The 10,260-nt window shown below is 40.0% G+C and overlaps 1 protein-coding gene across 1 annotated transcript; it reads left to right on the forward strand.

Annotated features, from left to right (window-relative positions):
* Nucleotides 1-670: 670 nt before the first annotated feature.
* Nucleotides 671-9,998, forward strand: LOC139557393 (properdin-like). The gene is made up of 10 exons (XM_071372144.1): nt 671-814; nt 6,624-6,768; nt 6,886-7,067; nt 7,165-7,335; nt 7,462-7,656; nt 7,802-7,975; nt 8,290-8,478; nt 9,204-9,315; nt 9,547-9,673; nt 9,759-9,998. The coding sequence occupies exons 1-9, from the start codon at nt 760-762 to the stop codon at nt 9,671-9,673; spliced, it is 1,350 nt and encodes a 449-aa protein (XP_071228245.1). The 5' UTR covers nt 671-759; the 3' UTR covers nt 9,759-9,998.
* Nucleotides 9,999-10,260: the final 262 nt, after the last annotated feature.

Below are 10,260 nucleotides of genomic sequence, written 5' to 3' on the forward strand. Positions count from 1 at the left end.
AATTAACTTTTAACAAGGCACACCTGTTAATTGAAATGAATTCCAGGTGACTACCTCATAAAGCTGGTTGAGAGAATGCCAAGAGTGTGCAAAGCTGTCATCACGGCAAAGGATGGCCCCTTTTGAAGAATCAAAAATGTCAACACTTTTTTGGTTAGTACATGATTCCATATGTGTTATTTCATAGTGTTGATGTCTTCACTATTATTCTGCAATGTAGAAAATAGTAAAAATAAATACAAACCCTGGAATTAACAGGTGTGTCCAAACTTTTGACTGGTACTGTCTCACAGGTTTGGACAGTACAGTACAGCACAGTAGAGTTTAGTACAGTACAATGGTACATTATACTGTACTTTACTGTACTGCACTCTACTGTATTGTACTCTACTGTACTGCACTGTATGCTGTACTGTCCAAACGTGTGAAACATAGACATCTATGATTGACCAAATCTGAACCAAACATGTTTGTGCCAAATCAAGGCCCGTCCAGACCGGACCAAAAATCTACATCCATGGACGTTGAAATCAAGGCCGGTCCGGACCAGAAAAAAAAGAGGTCTGGACCAAATAAAAGACAGCCAAAAGACACCGGCGTCGGTCTGTGCTTACTGGGGAGTTTATTAACCTTACGGGAATGGGAAGCACATCTTTCCTGTTTTTTTCCAATAAAGTGAAACATTAACCAGATAAGCCTGCTAGAGAGAGTGGACAGAGCTTACAGTAAGAAGTACTAGGCTTAGACAAAGACAGAGAAATGGTGCAGTTGTTGTGGGCTTCATTAGTGTTGCTGATGACAGTAAGGGAATCAGGTCAGTGCCTTTACTATTGTTGTTTAAGTAACACTAGAATAAATGTGATATTTAAAAATATTGATTTGTGAACACAACACTTCACTATAATGCTAGACACCACGTTACTTTTCAATTCTGACTCTGGCATCATAACTGAGACGAATGGCATAAGTGATGCTTTTAATAATTTTATCATCTCGGCAGACTTTTTGTTTGAGAGACACGGTGGTTCAACTGCTCTTCCTTCTGCTAGCCTCTAGCCAACATGACGGTTAACTCGTCAACTTCTAGTGAATCTCTGTTTTCATTTCAACAATTTACTACCTGTGATGTGCTAGATGCCTTGCTTAAAATTTATGTAAAAAAAATAAAAATTCCACTGAGGCTGATGTGCTTGATCCATTTTTGCTGCAGTTCTCGGCCACCCTGATTGATGAATCATTAACCCATATTTTTAATCTGACGATTATATCTGGTACTATCCCCAAGATTTGGAATCCGGCCCATGTACTACCCCTTCACAAAGCAAGTGACCCTTGTGACCTAAATAATTATTGCCCATTTTTTTTTTTTCTTGCCTAGCTAAAATATGTGAATCCTTGATTAATTCTCAGGTAAGATCTTTCTCATCTTTGAAATGTATTCTAAATGTAAATCAGTTGGGCTTTAGATAAGGTCATAGCACTATCTCTGCTGCATCCCTAGTTATAAATGATGTGGTTAACTGTATAGGATTCCTTCCAAACCACTCATTGTTGAATTTGGGATTTCCAACTTGTTGTGTAATGTTTATGTCCAATGGCCGTTGAGCACCGATACGTTTAATCTATAATTTCTCTTCATATGACAAGGATTGAAAAAGATTTTCCAGTATATAGTCAACTTGATTCATGATGATGACTGCTTCTCTAGCTTGCTAGCTAAGTTTTTGAAAGTATGATGTTGACATGATCAGTCCAATCAAAGCTACGGTAAATAAAACTAAATTTTTTCTGTGGCCAATAACCTTGAGCCTTCTTGGATGGGCACTTCTAATGTTAATCTATGGCAGCACCCAAGGGGCTTGAATTATCAAGCTCTCCCCGTAAATGTTGGGGTGACGTAGTGTCCCCATGCGTGACAGAACACTGAGCACTGAGCGCAACAAGAGAACATTACCAACCCCTACGCTCCTTTTTTTCCGCTGGCTGCCCCACCATCACAGAAAGCACTGAGCTAGGCTGAAACACCTGTTTTTTTAAGCTGCCTTACTCAAGAAAGCAAAAAAGAGACAATGTTTGTATGCAGCTTCACTAACTCAATGATTTTCTTTTAACATGGTTTTCAAACTGATATGTAACAAGTACAGTGCATTGCAAAAGTATTCACCCCCCTTGGCCTTTTTCCTATTTTGTTTCATTACAACCTGTAATTTAAATAGGTTTTTATTTGGATTTCATGTAATGGACATACACAAAATAGTCCAAATTGGTGAAGTGAAATAAAAAGAACTTGTTTCAAAAAATAACAAATAAAAAACGTTAAAGTCGTGCGTGCATATGTATTCAGCCCCTTTGCTATGAAGCCCCTAAATAAGATCTGGTGCAACCAATAACCTTCAGAAGTCACATAATTAGTTAAATAAAGTCCACCTGTGTACAATCTAAGTGTCACATTGTCACATGACCTCAGTATATATACACTGTTCTGAATGGCCCCGGAGTCTGCCACACCACTAAGCAAGGGGCACCACCAAGCAAGCGGCACTATGAAGACCAAGGAGCTCTCCAAATAGGTCAGGGACAAAGTTGTGGAGAAGTACAGATCAGGGTTGGGTTATAAAAAAATATCTGAAACTTTGAACATCCCATCGAGCACCATTAAATCCATTATTAAAAAATGGAAAGAAAATGGCACCACAACAAACCTGCCAAGAGAGGGCCGCCCACCAAAACTCACGGACCAGGCAAAGAGGGCATTAATCAGAGAGGCAACAAAGAGACCAATGATAACCCTGAAGGAGCTGCAAAGCTCCACAGCGGAGATTGGAGTATCTGTCCATAGGACCACTTTAAGCCGTACACTCCACAGAGCTGGGCTTTACGGAAGAGTGGCCAGAAAAAAGCCATTGCTTAAAGAAAATAATAAGCAAACACGTTTGTTGTTTGCCAAAAGGCATGTATGTGGGAGACTCCCCAAACATATGGAAGAAGGTACTCTGGTCATATGAGACTAAAATTTAGCTTTTTGGCCATCAAGGAAAACGCTATGTCTGGCGCAAACCCAACACCTCTCATCACCCCGAGAACACCATCCCCACAGTGAAGCATGATGGTGGCAGCATCATGCTGTGGGAATGTTTTTCATCGGAAGGGACTTGGAAACTGGTCAGAATTGAAGGAATGATGTATGGCGCTAAATACAAGGATATTCTTGAGGGAAACCTGTTTCAGTCTTCCAGAGATTTGAGACTGGGACGGAGGTTCACCTTCCAGCAGGACAATGACCCTAAGCATACTGCTAAAGCAACACTCGAGTGGTTTAAGGGGAAACATTTACATGTCTTGGAATGGCCTTTGCATCTTCAAAGTGGTAGTCAGGTTGTGTAAATCAAAAGATACAAACCCCCAAAAAATCTATTTTAATTCCAGGTTGTAAGGCAACAAAATAGGAAAAATGCCAAATGGGGTGAATACTTTCGCAAGCCACTGTCTAAATGCCAAAATAACATGCAACACAGGGAGGAATAAATAAATATATATATTTTTTAGCTAAACAGGTTGGGCTCTGCCCCACCTGCCCTTAATGACAGGTCGTCATTAACTACCTTCACTCCAACAGTCTACCTTCACTGTTTTACAGAAAAACTTTATTGACCTGAAATTAATATTGAATACAGGTAAAATTAAGTCTGTTGTTGTCTAGAGCTCATACAAATAATTAAACATATGTACTTTGGATGGTGTCTATATTGATCGTGTCCCTGATTACAAATATCTGGGCATCTGGATAGATGAAAAGCTGTCTTTTAAAATGCATAATGATGAGTTACTTAAGAAGCTGAGAGTAAATATGTATTCTGTAGAAATAGGTCATGCCTTTTGCAAAATAGTAGAAGTAGAAGGCAGATTATTCAGTTGACATTCCTATCAGTCCTAGACTATGACGACATCATATGTATAAATGCAGCTCCCACTTTATTAAAGCCGTTAGATGCAGTTTATCAAGGGCACTTTATTACGGGCGACAGTTTCGGTACTCATCCCTGCATTCTCTACCTGAAATTTGCTTGGCCCTCGTTGATGTCACGTAGGTTGATACATCGCTATGTTTTCATGTATGAAGCCCTTTTACAAAAACTTGACTGTAACTAACATCATTACTAAACTTTAGACTTACCCGGTCTAAGGGATGGCTAACTCTGGAAATTCCTTCGGTCGTTGAGTTAACAAAAATCTGATTTACCTTTGTTCCACAGATAAGGTGTAAGAATCTTCTAAATGTTCTTAAATTACTGACCTTAATCATGACCATGTTTTTCTCTCTGCTTGCATTTTTTTTTATGTGTGTATTTTCTGTAATTCAGCACGTGGCAAATAAAGTTTGATTTGATCTGTCAAAGACACCTTGGTGTCAGTGATAAACTAAAGGTTCAGTAAAAAATAAATATGGTGAAATACTAGAAAAATGATTGAAGCATTGATTAGAATCTATGAATGATCTACAGTTGAAGTCGGAAGTTAATATACACTTAGGTTGGAGTCATTAAAACTCGTTTTTCAACCACTCCACAAATGTCTTGTTAACAAACTATAGTTTTGGCAAGTCGGTTAGGACATCTACTTTGTGCATGACACAAGTCATTTTTGCCAACAATTGTTTACAGACAGATTATTTCACTGTATGACAATTCCAGTGGGTCAGAAGTTTACATACACTAAGTTGACTGTGCCTTTAAACAGCTTGGAAAATTCCAGAAAATGTTGTCATGGCTTTAGAAGCTTCTGAAGGGCTAATTGACAAAATTTGAGTCAATTGGAGGTGTACCTGTGGATATATTTCAAGGCCTACCTTCAAACTCAGTGTCTCTTTGCTTGACATCATGGGAAAATCAGAAGAAATCAGTCAAAACCTCAAAAAATAAATTGTAGACCTCCACAAGTCTGGTTCATCCTCGGGAGCAATTTCCAAACGCCTGAAGGTACCACGTTCATCTGTACAAACAATAGTACGCAAGTATAAACACCATGGGACCACGCAGCCATCATACCGCTCAGGAAGGAGATGCGTTCTGTCTCCTAGAGATGAACGTACTTTGGTGCGAAAAGTGCAAATCAATCCCAGAACAACAGCAAAGGACCTTGTGAAGATGCTGGAGGAAACAGGTACAAAAGTATCTATATCCACAGTAAAACGAGTCCTATATTGACATAACCTGAAAGGCCGCTCAGCAAGGAAGAAGCCACTGCTCCAAAACTGCCATAAAAAAGCCAGACTACGATTTGCAACTGAACTTGGGGACAAAGATCGTACTTTTGGGAGGAAAGTCCTCTGGTCTGATGAAACAAAAATAGAACTGTTTGGCCACAATGACCATCGTTATATTTGGAGGAAAAAGGGGGAAGCTTGCAAGCTGAAGAACACCATCCCAACTGTGAAGCACGGGTGTCACGCCCTGGCCTTAGTATTATTTGTTTTCTTTATTATTTTAGTTAGGTCAGGGTGTGACATGGGGTATGTGTGGTTTTTGGGTGATTATATGGTATAGTTAGAGTGTTGGTTAGAGTGTATGGGTTTGTGTTGAGTGAATGTTTCTAGGGAAGTCTATGGTTGAGTGAATGTGTCTAGTTATGTCTATGGTTGCCTGAGTGGTTCTCAATCAGAGACAGATGTTTTCCATTTGTCTCTGATTGGGAGCCATATTTAAGGTGGCCATAGGCATCATGTATTTGTGGGTAATTGTCTATGTCTATGTTGAACATAAGTAGTTTGTGTGTGCACTTGCGTTTGTAGCTTCACGGTCGTTTGTTGTTTTTGTATAGTTTGTATAAGTGTTTCGTTTCATGTTCATCTTCGTCGTTATAATAAAAGAAGATGGCTTATTTTCCACATGCTGTGTTTTGGTCCGTCTCTCCTCCACACGATCGTGACAACGGGGGTGGCAGCATCATGTTGTGGGGGTGCTTTGCTGCAGGAGGGACTGGTGCACTTCACAAAATAGATGGCATCACGAGGTAGGAAAATTATGTGGATATATTGAAGCAACATCTCACGATATCAGTCAAGTTAAATCTTGGTCGCAAATGGGTCTTCCAAATGGACAATGACCCCAAGCATAGTTGTGGCAAAATGGCTTAAGGACAACAAAGTCAAGGTATTGGAGTGGCCATCACAAAGCCCTGACCTCAATCCTATAGAAAATTTGTGGCAGAACTGAAAAAGCGTGTGCGAGCAAGGAGGCCTACAAACCTGACTCAGTTACACCAGCTCTGTCAGGAGGAATGGGCCAAAATTCACCCAACTTATTGTGGGAAGCTTGTGGAAGGCTACCCAAAATGTTTGACCCAAGTTAAACAATTTTTAAAGGCAATGCTACCAAATACTAATTGAGTGTATGTAAACTTCTGATCCACTGGGAATGTGATGAAAGAAATAAAAGCTGAAATAAATAATTCTCTCTACTACTATTATTCTGACATTTCAGATTGTTAAAATAAAGTGGTGATCCTAACTGACCTAAGACAGGGAATTTTTACTTGGATTAAATGTCAGGAATTGTGAAAAACTGAGTTTAAATGCATTTGGCTGAGGTATGTAAATTTCCGACTTCAACTGTATATGTTTCCAGTATCACAGGAGGTGAACTGTTACAGCAGCATTGATTCTGGAAATTGTGATGATCTCTGGCTACTGGGAGAAGTGACAATGGATGACTGTTGTCTTAACCCTCACTACGGATACATTGGAGCAGACGGAAAATGCAAGTCTTGTGGGTGAGTACAGAATAATACAAAATGCTCTGAGACCAGGTTGGTGTCAATGAGTTTCAGATTTGAACATCCAATGTCCCAGTGCAGGATGTGATTTGTTGTGTTTTTTGACACCTGTAGCCCACCTTCATGGTCTGAATGGACTCCTTGGGGCCGCTGCTCTGTCTCCTGTAAGGAGGGAGTTTCGCAGAGACGACGAGAATGCCAGGGACAGGGAAAATGTGCTCAGACGACTATCCGTACAGAGATTCAGAAACTCGCATTAGAGACCAAAGTCTGCATTGATTCAAGCTGTTGTCCAGGTACATACCCTCTAACAGACAGGGAACATAAATTAAAAAATATCAGAAGTCAAAGTATTTTGGGCCTCTTTTGATGATCTTGCCTAACATTTTTAAGAACAAGGCCAATGGAGTAAGTGGGGTCAGTGGCAGCCCTGCTCAGTGACTTGTAATAAGGGCGTAAGAAACAGAGTGAGGACATGCACCGAACCCCAACCTAGATGTGGAGGCAGCTGTGACGGTCCAAGTGAAGAGAAGGAACCATGCGTGGTTGATTCCATCTGTCCAAGTAAAGACCATCAGGATTTAGACAATACACACTATTCCTTCACGTGCAGTAACCATCACCATACATGATACAAGTTTGGCATGTCTTTCCAGGAGTAAGTCGGCTCTCCTCTTCTTTTGACTGTAGCTCATGGTGGTTGGTCTAACTGGGACGGCTGGCAGCCATGCTCAGGCACTTGTGGGGGGGAGAATTTACCCAGACCTACACAGCGGCGCAACAGATCATGCAACGACCCACCACCGTCCTCAGTGCCTACTGGTGACGAATGCCCTGGGTTAGGGAGCAACACTAGGACCTGTGATGAGCTTCCTTTCTGTCCTGGCAAGTGGCATGGCAAAGCGATCTTATTTTCCTCTGAGGGTCTGACTGCTAACCTAAAGTGTTTGCTTGTTTACATACACAGAATGTAGCAATGGCATGTACTCATACTGTATGTGAAACCAACCTCCCTCTTTATCCTCAACAGTGAATGGTAACTGGGGACCGTGGGGCCCCCCTAGCTCCTGCTCCGTTACCTGTGGGGTGGGGATTCATGAAATGATCAGACAGTGTAACAACCCAGCCCCTAAACATGGAGGTCTGCCCTGCTCTGGATCCAATAAAGACCAAAAAATCTGCAATACCAAAAACCATTGCCCAGGTAAATACTGACAGCCAGAGGAGAACCCATTCCCTCTGCCCATTTCATCAATTATTAACATTTGAGCAAATATTGTTTTTAGCAGAATAGCCATTTGATAAAATGTTGCCTCTCTTAGAAGGATTATAGCCGTCAACCGCTGATGTTCAGTTTAGATGTTTATTTCATCACTGTAATTCGAATAATATTATACACTTTTACAGTAATACTATTACTGTATATGGTACTCTGTAGTGAAAACATTGTATCCTTATAGTCCTCCTAACAACTGAAAGACTTCCCATGAGGATAATAGTTATTTCTTTGTCCAACAGTGGATGGTCAGTGGTCGCAGTGGGGGAGATGGGAAGAATGTAAATCTAATAGAGGAAAAATTCGTTGTCGAAAAATTGGTGGACAGCAAAGACGGCAAAGATGGTGTGAACACACAGGTTTTGATGGGAAGACGTGTGAAGGAAAGATTACAGACTACAGGGCCTGCTATGACATTAAGTTATGTGACTGTGAGTTAAACAGGTTTTAGCTTCCATTTATTAAGCTGTGTTTGCTTTCTTTCATTACATTTTATTCAGTGTTGTATGTTTTTGCAGTGATAATTGGATTATACAAATTATGCATTTCATATGCAGTAGGCTAAAGGCATCCACATGCATAGGTTTGGTTTGCTCCTTGCTGAACTCGGCTAGGCGAAGTGATCTTCTGTGTTCGCATGCTCCCTTAAAATACCTTCGCTTGAAAAACAAGACAAAAGTGGCAGTATTACTGTTTGTTCCACTTGAGACGCCGTAGCAACAAGTACACTTCCTGAAAATAGTCCAAATTAATCCTAGATAACTCAATAAATCTGTAATTAATTTTGACGTTTTTGCAGAGGAGGTCTTAGTCTCGCAATTGGACATTTAACTAAGATGTTTGGGGCAGTATTTCTCAAATGAGAAAATGTGTATGAAAACTAGTCATTTGTTGTTGAATGACAAATACTTCATAGAAGAATCCCTACTGTTGACCAATCACAGATGAAGGGGCGTAGACTTCAGCTACCAAACTCCAACAAGCCTAAAAAAATATATTGTGTGCGTGAACAGCCAGATAAAATACAGCCTAATGCTGCCGAATTCCAAAATGAACAAAAATGTTTTCATAATATACATGTGAACTGTTTAGACTGGGAAGAAAATGGTAAGTTTAAGAAGTAATATTCCTCACATAATGCTTCACTTGTGTTTAGTTGATGGTAAGTGGAGTGAATGGAGTGAGTGGAGTCAGTGTGAGCCCCCCTGTGGAGAAGGAGCCAAAAGGACCAGAGAACGAACGTGCATACCTGATCTGTCCAAATATGAGTAAGGAGACTGTATAATATATACTATTCCCTGATTAACCAAGTAGTTTGTGTGTATCTGCTCCTATGCCTCTTAATAAATAGGCTACATATGATTTATGCATGGCTTGGTCTCTGTGGCACATTCAGGATTATCCGGTGCAGTGTGAAATCTATGCACTCTGCTGTTTTGCTGTGTCAGATGTAAATTAGGTGAATCTAACTTTTTATTTGCTATTTGTTTCCTTGCCAGTGAGACAGTAGGGTTTCATATTAAGGTTAAAGCATACTTTGATGGGACACCATTTGCGAACTGTACACTGTTGAAGGACCCAAAACAAAGTCTGGCCTGTATGAATGTTCCTCCATGTGACACATAGGTAATATCTTATTAACACTGCTTTCAGTTACAATATCAATTTCAAATGGACTTTGGTCAGCTCTAATGTTTTCTCTACATTTCAGATTTTTTTCCGAATCTTTTGACTGCTTTGAGGACTTAAGACAACTCAATGTTCAACAACCATCAAACCACAAGTCTGGAGGGGAATACACATTGTCAATTTCTAGCAATGTGATTTCACTGCCTTTGGTCATGTGTCTGTGCAGCCTTCATGAACCATCAGTAACACAAAGTAGTTTATTATGACTACACTTTTCATAATAGTGTAATTTCCTGAAGAAATAAAAACATTGTTCACTTCCTTTCAGCTTATTACTTTAGTCTGAGACATTTTTTTATGAGCTGGAGAGATTATGGCAATTAATGCATACAAATTTGGTGAAGTGTTTGACTTTAGGCATTTGACCAATTATATGAATATTTCTACTCAAAACCAAAATGTAACATTATGCAATATTTACTGTAGTTAGACTGGTGTGATGAGCAATGCAGTGAAATGGATTGGTGGTGTGGATGATAATGTGTTGAAAGTGCAGTGTATGCCTCTGGTAGTTTTTTTTTTTA

Source organism: Salvelinus alpinus, chromosome 28 (assembly GCF_045679555.1).
Source record: "Salvelinus alpinus chromosome 28, SLU_Salpinus.1, whole genome shotgun sequence".
Taxonomy (NCBI): domain Eukaryota; kingdom Metazoa; phylum Chordata; class Actinopteri; order Salmoniformes; family Salmonidae; genus Salvelinus; species Salvelinus alpinus.

Bases quoted from the DNA above. Each gene is read 5' to 3' on its own strand.
- LOC139557393 (XM_071372144.1), top strand. From the start codon at position 760: ATGGTGCAGTTGTTGTGGGCTTCATTAGTGTTGCTGATGACAGTAAGG. The intron at 7,657-7,801 runs GCAAGTGGCATG...TATCCTCAACAG, and splicing joins TGAGCTTCCTTTCTGTCCTG to TGAATGGTAACTGGGGACCG. The intron at 9,316-9,546 runs GTAAGGAGACTG...TTTCCTTGCCAG, and splicing joins CCTGATCTGTCCAAATATGA to TGAGACAGTAGGGTTTCATA.